Source organism: Gallinula chloropus (assembly GCF_964237585.1).
Source record: "Gallinula chloropus genome assembly, chromosome: 3".
Classification (NCBI taxonomy): Eukaryota; Metazoa; Chordata; class Aves; order Gruiformes; family Rallidae; genus Gallinula; species Gallinula chloropus.
The window spans coordinates 89,120,686-89,145,521 of NC_140087.1; the positions used below are offsets into that span (position 1 = coordinate 89,120,686).

Genomic DNA, 24,836 nt, shown 5'->3' on the forward strand with positions numbered 1-24,836 from the left:
TAATAAGGATATTCATCCAGCCCATGTCTCGCATGGTTGCCATACAGAAGGTTTTGGGGTTTTAACTTCCTCTGTGCCAAAATTAGCCTTGAGCTGGCTCCTCCAAAACCATTCAGCTCCACATTGTGGTATGGGGAAACTGGGGCCACTGTGGCAAACGTAAGGTAGCAACAAAGAAAGAGAAGTTGGAATAAAAGATGTCCGAAAAGCATCTAAATAAACTCTCATTTTAACACAATCCAGTATAGGGGTACACTGCCATTTATCTTTTCCTAATAAAAAGATATGTTATTCACCTTTTCTAAATGACAATTCAATTTTGAGTGCAGGAGCTACCTACATATTGCTGTAGCAATCAGTGAAATGTAGAGGGAAGGAAGGGTAAACTGCCAGAGGAGGGTGGTATTGCATAAGATAAGTAGCTGCTTCTTAGCTTGGAGTTACCAAGCAGGGGTAGCTAATAACCACCACAACTCCCTCCCCTCTTGGCTTTCAAAATAACACACCACAGTGGCCAAGAACACGGATGAGATAGGAAAACTGTGGAAAGAAGTAGCATGAAATTAGGAAGTGGGATAAAATGGTAAGGTCAGAAAAGAGAAAAAGCAGAAATGGGGAGCATGGAAACCTGGGGAAAATATACCAGACAATGTCACCAAGGCAAAGGGTCAAAAAACAGTGCTTGAGCAAGGTGTTGGTGAAGAATGTGATTTTTAAAAATGGAACAAAAGTTAAAAGGTCGACTATTTAAGGTTTGGTCTGAACTGAAGGAGAAGGAAAAGTACAAATTGTGTACAATACATTTGCTGATTCAGCCTCTCCCTTCCTGCCATCCATATGCACTATCAACATTTTGCATTTGGTAACTGTACCCTAATGGAAGGCTGCAGGTTATAAACTGGAAGTAACACCCAACACACAGTTGAGCTTGTTTGCACTGTGAAACATTTTTGAACGCCTGCCCTACTACTTTGATCAAGCCTGTGTATTCTTATCTGGGAATGGGTCATCTTTAATTGGGCATTTGTACAGTGTGGCTTGAATTGTTACAGCCTAGTTTAGGAATTCCTAGGAATTTCTGTTCCAGAAATGAGAAAATACTACAATTCTTTTTCTTACTCACTGTAATTTTTTCTTTCTTTGAAATGTAATTTCAGTTCTCTAGACTTGATAAGCTCATAACTGTACATGGAATTTAATTCTTCCTGTTCTATGTGTGTTATATTCTAAAATCTTTGTGTATGAATATATTTGCCACATCAAATAATACCACTGGAAATACTGTTTGGAGCTGAATGTGGCTTAGAGAGGTCCTATAGTAGGCTGAAGTGGTGCTTAAAAGAAGTTGAAAAATCATTACTAGCCTCTTTACAGTGAGCTGTTTCTGTTCGTTTGCTATGATAGTATCTTAGAACCATATACTGGTTCAGGCAGGAATGAGCCTCTGGAGATCACCTAGTCCTACTCCACAGTGAGATCAGGGTCAGCTCAAGCAGGTTACTTAGGATCATGTCCAGTTGGGTTTTGAGTGTTTCCAGGAATTAAGTCTTTATAACCTCTCTGGAGATCCCTGTCCCAGTGTTCAATCACGCTTACATAAAAAAAAGTCTGTTCAAATGGAATTTCTTGTATTTCAGTCTGTGTCCCACCCCTCCATTCTAAATAGACTTCCCTTTAGCCACGATTTTGCTCCCTTCTTCCCTCCGATTGCAGCACAGGGGAGCAGGGATTGGGAGATGGGGGCTTCGGTCAGTCCCTTGCAAGTTGATTTCCTTTTCAGCCGGGGTGGGGGAGCTGGAGCGGGCATTCATTCCACAACCTCCCCCTGCTGCACCGTGGGGCCTCACCCACAGGAGACAGTCCTCCACGAACTTCTCCAACATGAATCCTTTCACACAGGGCTTTATCTCTTTATCACAGTGTCTCTCAGTCCCAGTCCTCCACGGGATTCCAAGCCTCCTCCCAGCAAACCTGTTTTGACACAAATATCTCTCCCTCATCTCTGTGTGTCTGATTCTCCTCATGGCTGCAAGTGCTGGCAGGGGCTTGTTCCAACGCGGGGTCACCACATCTTCTCTATGTCTCCACCTGCTCCATCCAGCGTGGAGCCCCTCCATAGGCTGCAGGTGGGGTCTCAGCCTTTTCCATGGGTTTCTCCACGGGCTGCAGGGGCATCTATCTCTCCGGCACTTGGGTCACCTCTTCCTCCGCCCTGTTCTGGCCTTGGTGTCTGCACAGCTCGTTACATCTTCTCTCTCCCTTCTCCAGTGGCAAAATGCAGCTGCTTCCGGGTTGTTTTCTTCTATATGTGATTCTCAGAGGCGCTATGACTGTCTCTCGGGCTGCGACTTTGGCCTTGAATTGCTCGTTGTTCATAGTTTAGTCTGGCAGAAAACTCTAACTGCTGCTTACAAAAACCATCTCAGCAGCACAGCCTCACAAAACTGCAACAAACAGTCTGAGATAAGGTGACTAGTAATACCAGAACAAAACATGATCTGAATAATGGCAATGTCACACTGGCAATGTTATACTGAATAAACAATAAAGGAGTTTATTGGTAGTAACCACAACATCAAAGTTAACTGTGGGAGATTCCATGGAGGGATCCAGCAATGACAGTACTTGGAAAAACAGAATCCACAGAATCCATTATGTAAACAATGGCAGGTATGATACTGTCAGCTGGGTAGCAAGGAGAGAGAAATTTATCAGAAGCATAAAACAAGCTTGTTAGATGAGATGCCAATACTTGAAAAGTTGACATGCAACCTGCTTCTCTCTGACAGAAGAGGTTTTTCGTAGCATTTCTCTGAATTCAGACACATTAGGTGTCTGAAAGTAACTGAAGACACTGAAAGTAACTGAAGAAAAACACCAACAATATGGATAACAGTGTTTAAATTGCTTAAATAATTCTCCAAGCCTTGCCAGGCCTAGTTAAAAGCAACCTCCACACTACTTCTTCCAGTTTTCCTACATTTTGTTAAGAAAATATTTGCATTACATTTGGGTATTTACTTTTACTGGAACAGCCATTAACTTTGTTAAAGAAAGTTATCATCACATACACAGATCAGGAAGTTCCAGGGTTCATGGACAGGTCCATATCAGTCCTGTTACCTGTCACCTGTGTCTTGCTGAAAACAAAAGCAGCACCCACCCATCCCAAAGAAAGAGAGTGGAAAAACTGTTAAGTATTTAAAAAAAATAGTTTCTACAATCAAGATAATAAATTTCCATACATTTGCACATATCTTTGTCTTCTGGGTAGATTTTTCATTTCTCTCCTTTCAGGAACTTCAGCACCACCTGACACTGGTGCACATACTAGTTTTTTCGCAAGACCTTCTGAGCCAGAAACTCTTGCCTAGCAGATCATACACAAGAAATATGGTCATTTGATATTTCACTCTCACATGGTAAGTCTAGAAAGTAAATTACTGATTAACAAATACATTCAATGTGCATGACAAGAAATAATTGTAAGAAACACAGTGGAAAGAAAACCTGAACAGCATTAAGCTAGGTGGTGTAGTTTTGCATGGCTGGTTCTGGTGGAGAAGGGGCGGGAGGGGGAGCTGCAGGGGTGGCTTCTGCAAGAAGCAGCTAGAAACTCTCTGCAGGCCAAACAGAGTAAACACCAGTCGGCTCAACACCAGCTTCGTTGCTGACAAAGGCCAAGCTGAAGCCCATCAGCAATGGTCACAGGGCCTCTGGGAATCACACTTAGGAGACAAAACTCTAGCAGCAGCTTTTTGCCAGCAGAGAAGGGACTGAGAAGATGTAAGAAACTGCACAGATACCAAGGTCAGGGAAGGCAGGGAGGAGGCACCCCAGGTATCGGAGAGAAAGATGCTCCTGCAGCCTTTGGAAAAACCCATGGTGGAGCAGGTGACCCCCCGCAGCCCATGGAAAAGGCCAAGACCCCACCTGCAGCCCGTGGAGAGGCCCCACGCTGGAGCAGGTAGAGACATACAGGAGATGCTCTGACCAACATTGGAGCAAGCCTCTGCCAGCACTTGCAGCCTGTGGAGAGAGATGGAGACACAGAGATGAAAGAGAGAGAGATCCACACCGAAGCAGGTTTCCTGGGGGTGAGGCTTTTGACCCATGGTCCTCCTCCAGTCCTCCAGGCTGGAGCAGCCTGGGCTTGAGAGACTGAGAGACATTCTATGATTTTATGACTGCATCCCATAGCAGTGACCCACGCTGGGGCAAGGTGGTGAAGAGCTGAAGTCCTGTGGAAAAGGATTCACGTTGGAGAAGTTCCTGGAGGACTGTCTCCAGTGTGTGGGACCTGATGGTGGAGCAGGAGAAGAGTGTGAGAATGCTCTCCTCTGGCTAATAAGGAAAATAACTTCTGAAGAAGTGATGAAACCCCCATTACCTGCCCCTCCCCATGCCACAGTGAGGGGGGAAGAAGGGAGTGAAATCATTAATGAAGTCTACTAAGGAGGGAGGGGTGGGAGGAGGTGCTTTAAGATCTCCCTAAGATCTCCCATTACTACACAAAGAAACTGAGCCACCAGCTTCTCCTATGTCTCCTGCTTCTGATTAGACAACTCATATGGTTGAGAGCAGATAATGGCAGGACAAGGGGGAATGGACTAAAGCTAAAGGAGGGAAGGTTTAGATTAGATATTAGAGGGACGTTTTTTACAGAAAGAGTGGTGAGGTGCTGGAACAGGCTGCCTGGAGAAGTAGTGGATACTCTGTCCCTGGAGGTGTTCAAGGCCAGGTTGGTTGGGGCCCTGGGCAGCCTTGTGTAGATCCAGGCCTGGAGGTTGGTGGCCCTGCCTGTGGCAGTGGGGTTGGAGCTCTACGATCCTTGGGGTGCCTTCCAACCCAGACCATTCTATGATTCTATGATTCTATGGTAAAAGACCACGTCTCCACAGGCTTCTTTGATGTATGGTGACATACATGATAGCTTGATTTTTTTTTATAGCTGATAACTACAATGTTCAACTTAATTTGCTACATTGCTGAGAACAGTTTTGTGAGTAGTAAATCCATCAGCTAATTCTAAGTCATCAGAGATACATCTGTTACTCATAATGTAAATGTATACACACAATACTTTTTCCCATTCTAAATAATAAGGTTTGCCAGGACTTCATAACTCTGTTAGTAACAGCAAAACAGAGAAGCTTTTTTAAGACCCTACCGAACCTTGGAGATCTCTTTTGATTGCAGAAGAGGACTAGGTTTGTGTGCATGGAGAGAGATGCACAACTGCATTTATGCATCACCTGCTTCAATTTTCTGTTCAGACTAGAATTCCATGTTTGCTGCAACTGCAGAACAGCAATCAGGCTCATTGTTTTGTAATAGAGAGGTAGCACAGAAAAGGGATGAGTTTGCTGCACCATTTGGTATGAGCGTGATTTGTTAAAACTACTGGGTAAGCTTGACTTTAATGGCAGATTAGTCTGAGTTAGAGACTACAGCTCAATGCCTAACAGTACTCATGTTGAATCAGATCAAAGACTCGGGTAACTAATACCTTCACTACATTTCTGACCAATAAATGGATAGAAAAACAATAAAAGGAACAGGCAAGTCAAAGTGATCCAGTTCCTAGCATACCATCACAGTGTTTGACCATCAGTGATTAATGGACTTTGTGCAAGATGCTGCAACTGGAACATCATGCAAATCCCCACTACCAGGTGGACCTAGTGTTCATGAATTTATCAAGTTCCTTCTTATTCTTATATGAAGGAAATAAACTTTCATAAAACACACAGTTAAATTGGAAAATTTCATGTCACAGCAAGCTGCAGAAACCAAAATTATAAAAAGCTCAGGAAGACAGTACACAATGGAAGCCTTAAAAAATTAAATTTGGTATTTTCCTGTTCTCATATTATGAGAAAGACTAAGTAATTTAATCATCTCCTCAACCTGTCATCTGTCTTTCACACTCCTAGCCTGTGTAATATCTCCTTGAATAGAAATCATTCCATTCCTCTGATAATCTTTGCCACCATCCTGGCAACATTTTTACTTTTACTGTTATTGTTATTACAGTACCAGAGCATCATTAAATATGCATGATATACCACTTTTTAAATTGTCTTCCTTTCTAATAAAGCACTAATATTCTATTTCTCCTTTTGATCATGGCTAAAGTTTGAAATACCATTATCAGAAAAAAATTATTTCAAACTCGCCTTGCCGACTGGTTATTCATAATTATCTGTTTGTTGATAGTGGGGTTTTTTTCCCATGGATGTATTTTATCTGCAGCTTTGTTATCCACACTCAGCAGCAGGACACAGGTCTGCAGCTTTTCACTATTAGTATAAATCTGAACAATTCTCAGCAATTCTGTACTGATGTGATGATGCTTTGAGCTCTAGACTTACCAATAATTTAGATCAAAAGTCTTCTAAAAGAAGTCCTTCATAGCCTAAGCTGTCATTTTTCTGCAGTTTAGTTGTATTTCAACAGCACATCAGTGTATTATTTTAGATATATGCAGTGATTCAGTGAGGTGGCCATTAACAGGTCGGATTTAACTAATTTAGAAGCACTTATCCCGGGTGAATGGATATTTTAGCATACAGTTTTGCCCTTCCCATGTCTTGGTAGTATATTTGCAAAGCACTATTGAATTTCAGTAGGATTTTTTTAATCGCCTCTTTAACAATATATAATTATTGTTGACAGCAAACCAACCAGAAGAAGCACTTCTAGATTAATTAAGAGTGACCTATAATTAAACACTACAGTAGTAAGAGATGGAGTGGTCCCTAGATAATATTACTTTAGCTTTAATGAGTGTTTATCATTCTTGTTTGCTTCCACTGTGACAGTTATCAAGGTTAGTTACAAAATTTCTTATTTAAATGGAAGTACATAGAAAGCACTGGCTTAACAGGAAAAAAAGTTTAAAATATTAATGATTTAAGCATCACCTCGAAGTACCCAGACTCCTTCCTCCCTTACAAAATTTTTAGTCACAGTTACCAATGAAGCACAATATTTTCCTTGAGTCATATTATGACACTAAACAACACGGTGGTGTGTTCTAGGATTGTTCCTGTTCCTTTATCTCTGAAAGATAAGAGTATGTTTTATTAAAAGTTTGTCTTCAATACGCGAAGGGCTCAGAAATACATTTTTAAATTAAAGCTGTGGTGAAGGATTTCTGATTTCTCTATCAGGCTTCACTAATAAGTCTCTGCATAGTAATTAAGTAAATCTCTTTATTGCATATTTTCAAAATGCAGTCTGATGCTTAAATTAGATTTCTAATGGAATTAAAGGATCACATTCCTACCAAATTCCACAGGGAGTTTGCTACTTACTGTGAGGAAATTATCTGTGACTTTCACCAATCCCACACTTTCAGATGTCACCAGAACCAGTGGATGCCACCACCCTCAGAAAAATTCCCTACACCTTCAATTTTTGCAGATTGAGAGCTGAAGCAACTGAAAATAAGATCATATCTTGGGGGCAACTATCTTTAAACTACAACATGCTTATAGAGATTACATGGTTCACAGCGGCAGAATTTATATGACTACACTATACACCATATGTTTATGATATATAAAATACATAAACCCAAATATTTTTACCACTAAATAATGTCCTTCTGTAATACTCAATTTTCTCCAGTGGAAATCCTGATCGTCTCCACTGTTCCTTTGCATTGTGCTGCTGGCAAGGTCTGAATTTGCTTTGTTAGAACAATAAAACAACGTGCATGAAACAAAATACAGAAAGCATTCAAATGAACATTGAAAATCAGAGAAAGATTGTGAAAATAAATTAAAAAAATTAAAAAATCAGATCCTGTTTGGTCCCAGCCCACTCTCTATACTAGCTGCTCTGAGTAGTTAAAATTAGGCAATCTTGGAAAGGGAGGGAGGTTACAGTTCTTTAAATCCTAAGTAAAAATAGAATACTGATTAGGTTCAAATGAAGGTTATTCTTAAAGTAACTTGTACTTACAGTGCTAGAAAACAGATTCTTGCTGCAAGTCTTGATACTGCCTATGTTTAAGCACAGTCACACAAAAATCTCTGAGGGGCTAGACCATCAGAAATGCCTTCCTGGAAGATTTTTTTAGGTGTGAAGCAACAGCAAAAAAGAAAACATTCTGGAAAATAAAAAGTAAGTACGGCACACTTACATGACAAGTATGTAACTGGAATAGTTATTTGGGAAACTGGAACAGAGCTGTATGAAAAGTGTATTCACTCACTGCCAGTTCTTGGCCTGGTTATAACTATGTGCTTGAAACAGCATTTCCCTCCACTGTTTCTTCTTCTCCCTCCATGAAGGACCTTCCCTCCCCCACCCCTAGTTTGCCATCAGATTGTGCCAACCCTGAACACTGCTGCAATTTACTGCTGAGTCACGCCATTCCACTGCTGTCACAGGACATCATCATCACTGCACTGATAGGACTACTGCAACAACAACCTTCTGGTATGAGAAAGGAGAGGGGCTTCCAAGACATACACAGTGGAAAAACTGAGTATAATATGTTCTTTCAGAAAAAGCTGTTTTCATCTTCAAAGGAAGTTCCCTGGGGTTTGTGATCACTGGTTTGGAAATACCACAATAAGCTCTCCCCATGATTTCTCCTCTCCTCGCATGCCATACCTCTGCAACACCCAAAGGATCAGCGTTCGAAGGCGATGGGCACTAGAAGAGACTTCCGTTGTTTATCATGGTGCTACTGAAGTCTTCTGGGGTTGACAGATGCTGCTCCAGAAGGTTAATAAGATGAAGAAAGCTCTTCCAGCTGGACCGTAAGAGGGATTATGTCTGAGCAGCAGATAAACAGATTATTCCAGAAACAGACACTGCTTTTTTTTAAAACTTCGTCACTCTTGTCTTACCACTCCAGTCCCCCAGGCTAGAAGTGTGTGCGTTCAAGGGGTTTGTCCAGCTCTTGGGACCTGTTGCGCTCTTTGCCTACTTGCAATTCAATGCAACCCAAGGCTGGGGACACCTGAAAAATAATAAAAATTCCCAGGGAAGACATTGGGGATTTTGGTTTTTAAGAAAAAAGATATTCTTCTACTTGACTTAAATATTCTTATTTTCTGAATGATTGTTCTTGAAAACTGTGAATGATCAATAGACAACATGCATTTGAAAACTGGATTAATATTTTTGATCATTTGCCTTGCTCTCCAAGTTCAGGGAAGCAGAGGTAAGTTCATATATAAAATGATTTACATTGCCTACATTGAAAAAATAATATGGAAAGATCAAGATATTTTCACATCACAGAATTCTTTATTTGGAAATTGTCATCGTACAATTCAGCTAGAGACAGTATAGTTACTGACACTGCTATGAAGTTAGAAAATGAAATGTTGGCAAGATTTCTTAAGTGTGTTTCCCAGGTTTTACAATCTCTGTAAGAGGTGCCATTTAGTTTAGATTTACCTGCATATCTTCTGTTATGAAAGAATATAATAACTAAAAAAAAAAATTAAATGGAAGGGGAAAACTAGCTGAAAGAACATCTAAATACTGGCATTGTGAAAGAGGGTCTGCCATCATTGAAATGAAGAGAAAGTAGTAAAATATATCTTTGTATTTACTAGCCATTGTCCGAAGAAGCTTAAAAAACTTTTAGATATACAAATTCTGGAAGAATAGACCATACTAGCACATACAGACAAAATAGCAAGACCAGCAAGAATTACTGTAACAATAATTGAAAAAATATTTACAAGAGAGCAATAGCCAACTATTGCTTCTTTTAAAAATATTAAAAAGTTCACAGTCATTTTAAAGGTTCTTCAAAAATAAAACCCAAAAGGTCAGAATCTGATTTTTCTCTGTGCAGTTCCATCTTCAAGAGATTTAGAACTTTGGAGAACATGTTTAATTTCGGGCAAGGTTTCTTACTAACTTTTTAATCTATGATTTGATATTTATATAATTGAATTAAAAGTCAACACTAAAACTGCTCTATGCTTGTCCAAGTCAATGACCTCTTATTTTATGTGAATCTCAGGCATGTTAATTAAACACAGAGAATAAAACGGTAAAAGAGAAGTCTTCTCAATCGTATTTAAATATTTGTTAAAGAGACAATTGAAATAGTCTTTTGTCAATACTACTTGAAAAGTTTTATTGACACATCACCTTTTATTTTTCTTTTTGGAAGGGCAGAGGGGCTTGCTTTCCTTTGTGCAGATTTGCTTTAGACAATAAAGAACACAGTTCTTATATCTCACTGAAATGATGAAAATCTTTACAGGTGGACAATTACTGTACTGAAAAATCCTTAGGAAAAATGTATTAGTTAACACTAGATTTATATTCTGTTGCTCTTTGGGTTTACTTTTTAATTCCATGCAAATAAAGTCATTTAATCATTAATGATATTTTGGAAATGTGGCAAAAATGAGAGAACAAGTGGTAATTCATCTAGACAAGAGGAAAAGGTGTATCAAAATGCACTGCTTTTGCATTTAAATTGCATATTGTATGATGGAAAGAGACAGAATGCATTCCAGGTAATTCTTGCATGCTTGATGGTATCATTAAAGTCCGTGTTTACAATTATGAACTGGGAAAGTGATAGTCTAAAAGGTGGGGTCACATAGTTTCAACCACTGCAAATTGTGATTGTGTGTTAAAATATATTTCCCATTAAAGACTCTGGCAAAATTCTGTGAGGATATCTTGATAGAGAGGAATACGGAAGTGCATGTTATCTCCTTAAGAGATGTAGCAGAAGACTTGGTGCACGGAATGTTAACCAGCATTCAGGAAGCAATGGTGAATAATGAACTTCACATAGCGTCTTGCTTATGTGCCAGTCTTGGAATTTTCTCATTTTGATGACTTTCAGAGGAAAAAATATTTTTTCTATACATGCATGTGACATAATTGGAAAGATTCCTTCCCACTGGTTTTATAAAGTACATGTGATATGTGCAAATGCATAATAACTATTTTTGATGGCCAGGTAGTCATGCTATATATAATATTTTAAAGTTACGTTATCTTAAATATATATACACAAATCTCAAAAGACTTAATGTTTGTGTTAAGAAACTTCTTTACTAGAGTTGGGATGCTTCCAGAATGGTCATTTTATGACTTAGTATTAGGGTCAGATACTTAGAGAAAATATTTTAAAATAAGTGTACAGGCTGTCCCAGTAATCTGAATAGTTATATTAATCACCCATGAGTGATTCCAAAATAGATGATTGGAGGTACAAGTTTGCAGTACGTGACAACTGTGACAGACTAGGAAATAAGAGGCAAAGATATAAAATACTCTCATCTTAAAAAAAAAACAACAAAACAAACCACAAACCTTAGAAATAATAACCTCTAAATATTTATAGTGTTAATGAAGTTTGTTGGTTTTTTCTCATGAATAAAACTATCTTAAATTCAAATTCCTGGTTTAGTCATCTCTATATTTTAGGGTTAAAAAAAAATGTCTCTTGGTCCTTCTTTCTCCTCCTTATTTTAGGATCAAAAATTCCTTTTGGGAGGCTGTCCAGGAGCACCTCCAATTCCACAGTAAACAAACAGGAGACTATAGGGAACAACATAAGACTTTAGAGATAAAGTGTTTATCTTTGGCCATGACTAGTGCCGAAATCCAGGAAATGACCTCAGGACATGAACTCCTGTCTTTGCCTCTGCCCTGACACAAACTGTCACTAATGACGTGAAGGGAAAGTGAGGGGGATAAAAATCGTTGTGATGGAAAAAACACGTACACACAAAAAAGTGTTAGTAGAGCAATTTTTAACTACTCAATGTTAAAACACTGACAACTCAGAGCAACTAGCAAAAAACAGAGGAGCTTTGAACTCCCAATACTCATTGCTGGGTGCATCCTAACACTTCATACTAAGAATGTAAGGGAGCCAGAGAGTGTTCAAGGCTGTTTAATGTCATTTTTTTTATTCAGCAAGCAAATATCCTCTATTTACTCAGTCATTCTTTAGGACACAAAGGCTTTGTGTGTGCTCTATGAAATAATTTTAATTCATTCTGACTTACCCCTTCCCGCTTGGCTGTTCCAATTCAGCAGTAAGTGTTGCAGATCTTCATTACTATAATTGCCCTTGAAAAAAGGGTTAAGCAAATTTGTGCCAAAGGGAAAGGGAAGTCAAAAAACATAAAGCTTCAAAGAAAGGAAAAAAAACCCTGCTTTTTGCCCTACGTTTATTTTCTATTTTCCCCCTTAAAATAAGGATTACAAAGTTAAAGTTAGGTTTCCTGGTTATGCTTTTAAACAAATGAGAAGAAAAACAATTTTTCACCCAAATAATTTTAACACTGGATTATATGTAGGTTTTAAGAGATAATCTTTAATAAAAATTTTAAAATATTGTTGCTGCATCTTACAGATTAATTCTAGATATAGTCACACCTTCAGTCTAGTGATTATTGAACTATATGTGAATGCAGAGTTACATGTGTGAGTTGTTTTGGGTTTTTTTCTCCAAACACCCGTGGACTAGCTGACTACTACTACTATCAGAATTTCTCCCTTTATAGAGTAACAATTTACAGACTACAATAAAGTAACTTTACTCAGTCTTAATTTCTGAGCTACTTTTGGTGTCTCAGTGGCTTCAGCAGTGCAAGATGGCCAACATTCAATAGGTGTAGGAAATGTATTATTGTCTTCCCTGAAGGAAAGCTCCATATGCGTTCTAATGCATTTTGATGCTTTAAAATATACTTTAAATATATGTTTTTCCCACAAATATATGTTTTTCCCACCACTTTTGTACTTCTATCCGATTCCAAGTCCCTTTAGGATGAAAATGAGTCTTCTGCTCATTCTCTATCACACGGTTCTTCCACTTCTATCAGGAATAAGGTGCTTTATCTTGCACATTCAGTTCACTTTGCATGTCCAGCTGTGTTTCAAATGCTTTTTTGCCCTTAGGAATGTGTGATATTGAAGAGCACACTTCCTAAGAAGATGTATCTACCTATCTATCTTTCTGCTTGTAGAGACATACAAACTGGCCTTCAGTCACTATCAGCTGCTATTTACTGGGCAGACACTTCAGAATAGTGGCATAGCTGAAAAATGTAAGATTAACAATCATCTGGGAGTACCCTGATGCCTGCCACAGTGACAGTGTAGGCATGCTTACATACCCTTGCATAATTGTAGTATGCCTTACTGTATGCAAGTGTACCACTAGTTTTAACCTTACAATACACCTGTGCAACAGAGTAACACCACTGTTCTCATTTCACAAAATCATGAGGTCCTGAGATGTAATGTAGAAACTGGAGCCCTGACCTGTAAGAAGCATTGCAGGACAACAGCAGTTTAGCAGACTTATGCCTAAAGCAACTCTCTAGTCACATAGATGGCCGCAAATCAGTAAGCCCCAGAGTCATAGCTACATAGCTAACTTTACTTAGGCCGCTGTGTTTATCTTTTCAGCTGTGAGGTTCTGTTGACTTTTAAATTTCCTACTTCACAGACAAAATTACCTTTTTATTGGCTGCTCTGAACCTTTCAGTACCTCTCCAGGGCTTTATCCAATTGTGTATGAACTATCTTGGTAGCCCTGTTACCTGAAATACCAGTTTTAGTAGGTATGTTCCAGGTATATCTTTCAACAGTTTCAGGTAGGAAGCAGTAATGGTTATTGCACAAAGTGAAGATAATTCTAATAAAATTCTTTTCCCTTTCCTCATCTCCTTGAAAACTAGATTGATTTCATCTTGCTCCAAAATTGGGCATGCCTAGACCAAGGAATTGGACTAGGTGACCTCCAGATGTCTTCTCAACCTAACTTGATATATGCAGCTTGACACATAACTAAGTTAAGTAAGGCTAAGTCCAAGCCACTCTGTCAAAATGAGATGGAATCAATTAACCAGAGACCGTAGATTGTATTGCAGGATGAGTGCCCCTAAACTGTGAAGAGAGTCAACCAGTTCCACTTGCACAGCTTCAAGCAAAGAGCTGGCACTGTGGCTTCAGATTCCTGGAAGCTTGCTCATATGCCAACCAGCCTAATTGTTACCATATTTGAAAACAGTTACCTCAATAAGCCCATTCTGCACTGTAATTCTGATGCAACACCAAAATTGTTGAAAAGTCGACATACATGGCAAAATATTCCAGGAAATTATACTGGAAATTTCTCAGAGAATGTCTGTACATCTTAGTCTAGTTAGAAAATAAGTAGCAGAGGTACTCAAATGAATGTTTCATCACTGCAGATAGGATGCATCCCTCCAAGAACTATCCAATATTTAAACTATTTACTTGCATCCTTTAATGCAAACCATGTCAGATAATAGACCAACTTTGCATTCTAAAATGCAAAGGAAATACAAATAGATATATGTTTATATGTCAAAATTAAAACCAAACATACCTCAATATTGTTTCTAGTTTGGGTCCTGGGAAATAAGCTGACTGTTACAGGATTCAAATATTGGCAATGAAACCATATATAACCTTTGATATATTCTATGAATTCCACCAGCAGTGGTTAGCAAAGTTGGTGAATATCAAGGAGGATTCTTCACCACAATTTGCACTTACCTGTTCAAAAGAGATGGGGTGGGGGGTGTATGTATATATATGTTGTCAAGGAAAACATGAGTTTCTTATAGTGGTTTCTCAGATAGGAAGGAAATGTGTCAAAATCACAGACAGCATTTATTGTGAACATAGATATGTTTTTAGTCAATATGACAACTCTACTCACAAAATCAGGAAAATCTTACCGGCGGCATGTTATGTTTTCTACTCATCTATAATAGGTAGATAATTCACCATAGTTATTTTGCCATGAATTGTATAGTTAGCATAATTCAAAGATGTTACTACATTGTCTGTTTAGAGAGAGAGAGAGAAAATGTTTCTCTGTTACAAGGTCTCAGCATAAATTTCATTAAAATTGTTTCAAATTATCTTCCTAGCTTTCTTTCTGAAGTTTGTTCATTTAACAATTGTGTTTCTCTACAAGGCATAGAAAACTATACAGATTTGTGTTAGCATCTGGAATGAGGGGAACAGCTGAGGGATTATGATATCTAGTTTAGTTTTTCGTGTTAACTACTTGCAGAAATTAAATTCTTCACACATACTGAAATTCCAAAGCACATTGTTTGATGACAACAGTGATCTTTGGTATCAAAACGTAAAAAAATGTTAATTAAAAGGGTTCTGCAAAAGTAGCGTTATCTGACGCCATCTCCTAGCTTTGAATGTAACATAAATCTTCCATAAATGTTTCAAGGACCATCATCTCACATTCCTGCCAAGAAGAAAGATTTATGAAAACCCACCTCTTTACTGAATTCTCAAGAAAGAAAATCCCTTGATACAGATCTAACTCAAAACAAGACTTTAACAGGTTGAAAAATACAGAACTTACCTTTTAAGACAGTGCCTGGAGCTATTCTCCTGTGTCATAGAGATGTTGAGCACAGCTTGTGAACATGTACAGATGACATTTTGTCATGCTGATTCCAAGCAAGAGATACAGGGATCAGATGTGTTTTGTCTTCAGTATTAAGTCCCCCACTGCACAGCCATGGCCTAGCACCTCCCTGACACATAAGGATATCACAAAATACTTGTAGACATATGAAAGGATCTGTAGTGCTGGGCATGTAGACACATAGAATCATAAGATCATTTTGGTTGGAAAAGACCTTTAAGATGAACAAGTCCAACCACTAACTTAGTACTGTCAAGTCCAACCACTACATCACATCCTGAGTGATTTACCAGCTTTGAGGTGGTACCCATGCAGGAAGTTTGCTAGTGGACATCAGTCAGCTGAACGCAGGGTCTTCCAAGCTGGAAGCCTTGGGCCTGGCCCCCATAACTTTTTGCTACAATTAGATACCCAGGCCTCGTTCCACAGGTAATGTTACTATTCAGTGACATTTAAGAATGGCATTCACACAAGCCAACATACCAAACAGGAATTACCAAGCTCATCATTGTCAAGTCCCCTCAGCAATCCTTCTCAAAGTCCTTTCACTGCATGCATTAAAAGTAGTTAAAGAAGATATTGGACCCAAAGTACAAAGAAGACATATAATCTTGTGTTTAAGGGCACTGAGCTCACAGAGACATGGCCTGAGCAGATTAAATATTAGTATTAAGCTTTCCTCTTTTCCTATTTCAGCAGTTCCCCTTAAATAAGCCTTGTCTTTTAATTAGTGATTAATAATTACTTTATTGTGAAGGAAATATGTCTCATTTATCAATTGGCCATTACTTCCTATCCTAAAAACATCCACTTATTTTTTCAGACTAATTTGTTCTTTCATGTATGTCAAACCTTGTGATGATTTAATGATGAATTATTCAGTCTTTAACAGTTTTGTCCTGGTGTCACCTTGAATTTTGCTGCTAAAACCTTTAGTTGGCATACTTTAAATTCTTTTCTGTGCATGCAATTGAATCTTAATTTTCTAAAACTTTACTTCCAAATGAATGTTCCAGGTAAATGTTCCTACACAGAGGTTATCTACATTGCTGAAAAAAACCCAAACCTACAGCAAAACTAGAGGCTTCCCAAAAATGATAGTATTAACAGCTAGAAATTTATAAAGCTGTATAGAAAAACATCCACTACAGTTACACAAAACAGGTAGGAACACAAGAGTTGGTGCCTTGGAAAGCCAGTATCAAAACTCACCAGCCTTGGTGACTGTTAAGCAAGTATCCTTTATTGCAGCTCTGGGCACACAGGGGATCGCTCCTCCGAATGTGTGCACCCATTAAAGCCAAATTTCTCATATTTATACAGATTAACTACACATATTCATTATCATTTCTAAGAAAAGGCAGGGTTATGTACATTATTTCCAGGAAGTCATTTACATTAACTCCTCACAGATAGAACATGCTCAGTGAAACTCAGGAGGTCTTCCAGTGGTCTTCAGGGATGAAGGCTGGACATCTTCCTCTCTCTCAGCACATGCTTTTTATGGTTTTCTCCATAGTTACCAAAACACATTCCTGAGCTCAAAAACACATTCCTGCACAAACTAGTTAGGAACCCCTTTTAACTGAAAACAAGATATACTCTGTCTCTTAATTGGTTATTGGTCTCATTATTTATGACTCCCCTATCTTCACTAGCTTCAAGGCTGTTGCACTGTTATGGCAATGTTTTGTAGCAGCTTTCACAAAACAGCTCACACAGTTACAGCCATATTCTACTAAAATCCAAAACAAATATATTCTTAAAATACACAAATTAAAGTTAGATTAATTGTCTCAAGATATATCTACATCAATCTATTCAGCATTATTATATTTCATTGAATCATTTCCCCCTTTTCATTATCCTTACATTGAATCATGTCTTGCTGTTGTTTATGAAAAAAATAAAAGGAAATCTCACTTATCAAATATCTGTATGGCTTTAAACTCTTTTTCTTTTTTTTTTTTCCTAGAAGCCAGTTAAATAGCAATGTGCTTTTCCTTTCTCATTATGCAGATTACCAAAAACACATAGGAACACTCACCTTTGAAAGCTATTTCTTGTGCCTTGTTTGTTTCGGCTTTTTTAGAGAGGCTATAAATTTGATAAAGCAGGTCTAAAGAGACATAGGGTAGAGGTCTGGCCTAATTCCAAGGATTTCAGATTATTAATTTGAGAAAATGATACTGGTTTTCTGCCTGAAAACAACCTTAAGAATAGTACCATGCATTTGAGAGACTCGTATGGTTGTCAAAGCACTTTTGATTAGCTCCCATATGAATAAGATTTCTATATCACGCTTTGAAAAAAAAAATCTTTATTTTAATTTGAAAATATGATATTTGTATAAATTCATGACTTGAGAACAGGAACTCCAAATTTTAATAATGGCTGACAGTGACTCTGTAGATCATCTTGGTAAAACTACCTCAACTTTTGTCCTCAAATAAGTTTCCACCTGGAAAATGGGGACAATGTTGAAGACTCTTTCATGTGAGAATATGGAAGGAGAGTTATGGCTTTGTTTAAGGCACCCAGGAGATTAAGCTAAAGGACAGTAAAAAGATAACAGACTTTGACAGTTATCTGCCCTTCTGTCCTAGAAACACCAAAGACAACTAAAAATCTTAGACATACTTTTTAAAGATAAAACTGAGATGATCACCTTTGTGAAACAACAGAGTTAAGCAAAAGATGTCAAATTGGGCAGGGTAAACACTAAATATATTAACTGCATTTGTCTGTTTAAGAAGAGAATGAAAACAACAAAAAAATACTTCTTTTAAGAATAGTAAATCAGCCTACTATTTTTGGAACTTTTTATATGATCAAATTATGTACCCTGTAAAATTTGGACCACTCCAATTCACTTGGTTAGTGTGTAGCATGTTAAAAATAAAAGGTATTAGCTAATATATATAGGTTCAAATTCCTAATAGCACAGGTCTCTAGATTTTTTTTCAACCCAGGAAAATGAAAGCCAAGCATCTAAACTGCTGTAGATGAAGCAATAGAATAGTAAAGCTCATATCAAAACCATTTGGGAGTCTTAGGTTAAAATTTCTCTGTTCAGAATTTCCACAGACAGAAGGGAAAGACCAGGTCTAAAGGATTATAAACAAATAATGTTTCTTCCAGCCAAGTTCAGTAAATATTAGGAAATTAGTATTGGATAATCATCTGGAGAAAGGTAACTCTCTTCAATTCAAATTCTGCTAAAATTTAGTAAAAAAGTAATTTCAAGAACTGATGATAATAAGTTACTCTAGTAAGGGAAATTTACTAACCACAAGACATAAATGGAATTAAACATATTAGCATAAGCATATATAGGCAACATATTCCTCCACAAAAGAAAAATGGAAACTGAAGGGAAAGAAGGAAAAGAGAACTTATGCTGAACAGGCCAGTAGAACAGGGATAACCAGAAGCAGATAATGTATAGTCACTTTCTCAGACTGAAAAGCCCAACTGACCCTAACACAGAGAATTTAAAATCATTACAACAATCATTTAAGAAGAATCTCCTTTGTAATTTTTATGAATAGCATAGTTCTTAATTCAAATTAATGACTTAGGGGTAAATCCTGGGGAAGAAGCAAATCCTTCAACAAAGACCTCTGCTCCATACAAAAGCTACCAAAGAGCTTAGTGACAAAATCCTCTGCCCCAATTGGTCAGTCTGCCGGGCAGCTGGGCTCTGATGGTTAATATAGCTTGCAAAGGGTAACAGACTTACAACTGTCTGCTTTCCATATAGTTTTGAGTTCTTTTCTTCCAGAGTATTTCAGGGGGCTGCTTTGAGATTTCAGTAGCATTGGATCTATCGCTGTTACCCCCATCTATCATTGAAATAATTCAGTGTCTCAGCTGATGTTAGAGGTCTTTTCCAATGTTAAAGATTCTATGATTCTATGATCCGGTGTTAGGCCACTTCTGTATCTGAGTACCACCTATCCCCTAATATGCGTGTCATCGTTATGAATTCTACACAGTAAGCATTGGATATTCATTCTGAAGTTAGATAAGAACTGAAGCATATGCATATACAAACACACACACAAACATATATATATATGTACAGTGATACTTATGGTAAAACTTTTCCTATTCTTTATTTCAAATACTGCTCATTTTCTAACAGTGTTCTTGTCAATTATTTTTCTCTTATCAGTTATCTGCCCATTTTTTATTTAAATATTTGATTAACACAGTTCCAAATCTTCAAGATATTTGCCTAAGGACATGACAACTAGTTTTTTTTTATATGAAGTATGACATTTCTTCTTTCTCCAGTAAATTGATAACTATTTACTCTTAGTTTCTTTTATAGTAATACTCTCACTGAATTTGTTCCTTTTAAAGCCTATTATTACTTCTTACTCTTCCTTTACAAGTATTTAAACCATTCTTCAAAGCAATTTTTTCAGTTGATTCATCGGCATTCAGATACAGATACACCATGTCTTTTTTACATTTTCCATTTTAGTTTTCCAGTTTTCTATAAATTTTACACTTTTATTTCACAACAGTTATTTCAAAACACCTTTTATTATCTTTATTTTAATTTATTTTTTCATCTACAATGACTGCATCAAATGTATGAAAACTAAGCCAAAAGAATGTATTTTCAAATGAATGTTATCATCTTCATTAATATGTACACAAAATTTTGGAAGTTAATCTAAAAGGTACTCATTGCTCCTGCCACATGTATCTGTAAAATGCTGGGGTTTAGCTCATTTAAATGTGTACCTTTTATGATATTTCTGTCATTAACATTTTACCTTAAATTTAGCTGCTATGTGATGTAATACTGCATTGCAAATTCTTAGGAACTACAACCAAATGAGTCCTGAATTTTTGTGTGCCTTTCAAGGTGGTGGTTCCTATGCTTGAGGCTATTTTGACACCAAAGAAATATTTCCATTTTTCATAACTGAGTAACTCCATAAGTAAAACTCAAGCATGGATCTTCCATTCACACTCACTGACTTCACACATTTCTACTGTAGCTGTTCCACTTTGGCTGGAACAGTTAAAGATCAATTGAGATGTAACACCAGAGTGTTCACAACACCTTGTCCAGTGGCAAAGTAACATAATTGCAGTCTGTTGTGATTAATACTCCCATTTATGTGAGGGAAGAATAGAGGAGTGCATTGTGAAGTAAGAGAGGGAAGCTGGAAATGGCTCTTCCTTTGCCCAAGGACAATCAAAGTCCTATTCAGCTTTTGAAGGTGTTTCAGGGAGCAGTTTTTGGGGTGGATTCAAGACTATGAACCTGATGCAAAAGAAGCCCAAAGGAAAGATAAGAATAACTTGAAAGGGTTTAGATTTAAGGTACAACTATCTCTCACGTTACTTATCTCCTAACAAAGACACCTTTTTACACTGTAAGCTATTGCAGATATGCTTCACTTTCCCCAGGCTCCAGACCATTACTCATTACTGTACTGTAAATTTCCCCACGGGGTGATATGCTCAGAAATGGGATGCCATAGCATAAGGTTGAAGTGCTTAAGTGTCCTTGGTGGATCTAACCCAAAGTCACTTTTGAAAACAAGATTTAGGGCTTCTGAAAGTTTGTCCCTGTGTGACCTCAAGGTCACATGTTGAGCTATAAGGAAATTAGCTGCCAGGTCTCTTGAGTCCGAGCTGTTCCGTGTGATCACAGGATGCTTCTCCTCAGCACATTAATTCCCTCAGGGTAACATTACATTGTTAGAAGAAGAACTCTCAGGTCCGTGCCCATTTTCCAGACCTGACCTTGCATATGATACCTACTGTCTGTGCAATGTATGTTTATGTACACGCTTACTTTTTATCTTTTCCAGAAATTCCTAATAAAATAAACCGTGGTGAAGCCAAACATCTCGCAGATGCCTCAGGGTCAGAGAAAACAGAAAGAACAACAAAGAGGTCCAGAGTATCAACCATAAGGAGGATATTTGACATGGCAAAACACCGAACAAAGAGGTCATCGTTTTTCTCAACTGGTGTCAAAGTGTGTCCACAAGAATCGGTAAAGCAGATTTTAGCCAGTCATCAAGCTTACTATAGATTAAGAGGTAAGATGATGATTGCAACATGTACTTTCTCCCTAAAAGTATTTAATTTCATTGAGGAAATGGTACGTTTCCAGAACCTTTGTTCTTAACTCTAGAATCACTCTGTATGTGATATTTCTCTTATGCTTTATTTTCACATAGATGATATGTTACATGTACAGTAACATAGTTCAAGACAGTTGCCAGAACAGAACAAAACAATGCAATCAAAAGACTAATTAACTCAGTGTAATTGCATAATATTCTAGCATGGCAGAATGTGAAGACCAAATTATGCTTGCACTTCTGTGTAAAGATGTACCACCTCTCTCAAAAGTGCAGTAGGATCCATCATTGCTAATCAGAATTAACTCCACCAGCTCAAGATAAGTAATGAAACTTCATCAGTCATTCAACGAACACATTCATGTATCTGTAGCTATATTGAGTCTGTGGCAGTGCCGATGTTACAAACACTAAGATAATTCCCAGTAGTTCATGCGAAGACCTTTGTCTTATTTTAAAAATGTCTAGAATGGCTTTTCTGCCCGTTCCTAATTAATTCATTTCTTCCTCAGCCCTTTCTTCCCCAACCTTGACCTTAGAGAGTCTTTGGAGTTACCACTCCAGTTTTAGGTCTCTAGAGTGTATGGAGCCAATAGCACTCTGGTTTTTATATTTCCTTCCTCCCCCCTCTCCTTCTTCCAGATTTCCACTCTGTGGCTGTTCCAATTTGCATTTTAAAAAAATTGCACATTTTTATGTTGCAGCTAGATAGTCCAAAGCTAATTCTAAAAACCTAGTCAGCACTTCTGGGATGTCTGTATCTAAGGCAATATCTACTCTGTAAATCAATTTTGCTTATTCATCTGCCCCCTGGATTGATCTCCAATCATTCACATACATGTATGTAACTTTGCTGCCCCTCAGCTCTCTTTCAGGGAACTAGTTAGTTCTCTGTAAAATGAAACTGGGATTTAGAGCTGCAAAAATTTTACTTCAGCAGCCACTTTTTACTTCAGCAGACACCAACAGTGTCTGTAGCCAGTCCTTTAAATACCATATTATCCATTCTAGGACTGAATTACAACCCAATGGACATTAGACAAAATTCTGAAACACCTCTTAATGAGGCTGATAAAAAAGGCTTTTTTAAATGCAAAATTAATCCTGAAAGTCCCTAAAACTCATTGGTCACATCCCTGAAAACAAGGTATCCTGGGACAGGTTGGTATCATTGATCTGAACTCAAAGAACTTCAACTATGACATTTGCATTTAAAAACTGAGGATGACAATACTACCACCTTTTTGGAGAGCAGAACATCAGTTTGGGGTGGAATATTGGGCTCTCTAAGTCTTGTAGTGCAAGCAGGTTTAAAGTTACAGATCCTCTTTCCCAGCAGCGTCCTAGACTGACAAAGTTCTCTGAGAAGGTGTCATCCAGTTCTTCAACTGAAGCTGGCATACTTCCCAAAAAGCAATCAAAAGAATAGATGATTGCAGCTGAAAATTTGTGCATTCATTCAGGAAAAGGTGTTTCTGCTCCCCTGAATAGTTGCACATTTTCCATTACAATGTCCTTGGATAAAAGTTTTAAAAAATCTTTCCTTCAAGGAAAGATCAGAACCCAAGATTTCTGCCCTCCCAGCTGAGCGTGGTAATTTATCTGACAAAAGTGATAAATAAAAAAAATTAAAAAATAAAAAATAAAATATAAAAAATAAAATATAAAAGCACTGTCCTAGAAGGTGTAACCACAGTACAAACTACTACAAAAAGATCATCTGGTAGCCATGCTGGAGTCTTGTGCCTATCTGTGGGGAAATCTTAACTTCATTTTGTTTTGTAAACATATGTTTAGGTCTGGTTTTTTGTTTACCTAAAGTGTAGGAGACCACTTCCACCACCCCCCATTTCCCATGACTTTAACAGCACTGTGTTGTATCTGTCCATTAGAGACTTTTACTGCTTCATAAGAAAAAAAAAAATATATTCTCTCTATATATTCTTTATACTTTCAGGAATGAGCACCCAAAACAAAGCAGCTGAGGTATAGGAGCTCAGACAGTTGCTATTGGATAATCTGGGCCTACTGTGACCCTATACCAACCCTGAAGTGACACACCATAGGTTAAGTTGCCATGAAGACAGACCCCCATGTGAGGCAAACTGGGAGCAGTCATGGAATCAGCCAGACCACTTCTCAGTGGGCCATGTGTCATATTTATCTAAATTTGGTAACTGGGTTACTTTTCATCAGATAGCATATCTTTATTCGACAGTTATTGTTCAGAAAAACAGATACAAGGGAGTTGTATCTTTTTCTCACACAAGTTGTGAGAAAAAGATGATAGAAAGTATCTCATAATGAATAAATCACCTCAAATGACAGCCTGTTCCTTTTTAATAGTCAGATCACATCTGCTCCACATGCAGCTGTTCTGCTGGGAGAGCAGGTCATTCCTGCGGTACGACTGAGGTGCCCTAAAACAGCTAGGGGAGAACATCCCTACAGCAAGGTTAGAGAAACTAGGGAAAGTGGTGGCAGTAATTTGAGACACTGATATTTTAGATAATGCAGATAATTATCTCACTCTAAGTCAAAGCAGATATCAAGTACTGAAAAGAAATGCCCCATCTCTCAGTAGTGAACTTTGCAAAGTGCTAAAGGCAACAGCTTTTAGAGTGCTAGCAAGTTTTAAAATGTGGGGTTTTTTCTAATATGTTTGAAAATCCACTTCTTGAAAAGCATCTGACTTTAAACAACATTTTGAAGAAGTGTGTTGCTCCATCTTGAGTGCGTGACTATTATATTTTCACAAAGCCATAAATGCAGCTGGCTTTGCTGACTAATAGTACCAGAGGAATCAACAAGTGGTGATATAGGCAGCTCACCCATGAATGGGAAGGTATGGCAACAGCAGAGGTAAACACAGCCACTTCAGTTTAGGACACTGAGCCATAGTGGTTACCCTCCACCCCTGAGTTCAGAGCCCCTACAGAGGAAAACCTGCCCAAGTGGGTATTTCTGTGGTTAATCAGGAAAGTCCACACAGAGCAGCCCTTCCTTGCCAGCTCTGTGCTGGCCAGCAAAGGTCGCTTTGGACCACTCAGTGATTTTAAACATGACTCAAGTGCAGCCTGTATTCATCCCATGTTTTGTTTGAGGCTGTGCAAATTAAGTTAAATGAAACCCAAATACTTTGGGTGTGGGGAGGATCCAAGATATAAATAACAATCCAAAGAAATATAAGTATTTAGAATTAGTCAGAAAAGCAGTGGCTGTCTGGAGGATGGACTGGTTTATCCTCCAGAACCTTTTAGGAATTACGT

At 38.0% G+C, this 24,836-nt stretch overlaps 1 protein-coding gene across 1 annotated transcript in view; it reads left to right on the top strand.

Annotated features, from left to right (window-relative positions):
* Positions 1–9,117: 9,117 nt before the first annotated feature.
* Positions 9,118–24,836, top strand: part of IMPG1 (interphotoreceptor matrix proteoglycan 1) — a gene marked incomplete at both ends in the record, with an annotated part of 57,193 nt that continues 41,474 nt past the window's right edge. The window contains 2 exons of the mRNA XM_084261633.1: positions 9,118–9,184; positions 21,289–21,522. Of these exons, the coding sequence (XP_084117759.1) occupies positions 9,118–9,184; positions 21,289–21,522 (301 nt within the window). The remainder of the gene's footprint in view (positions 9,185–21,288; positions 21,523–24,836) is intronic.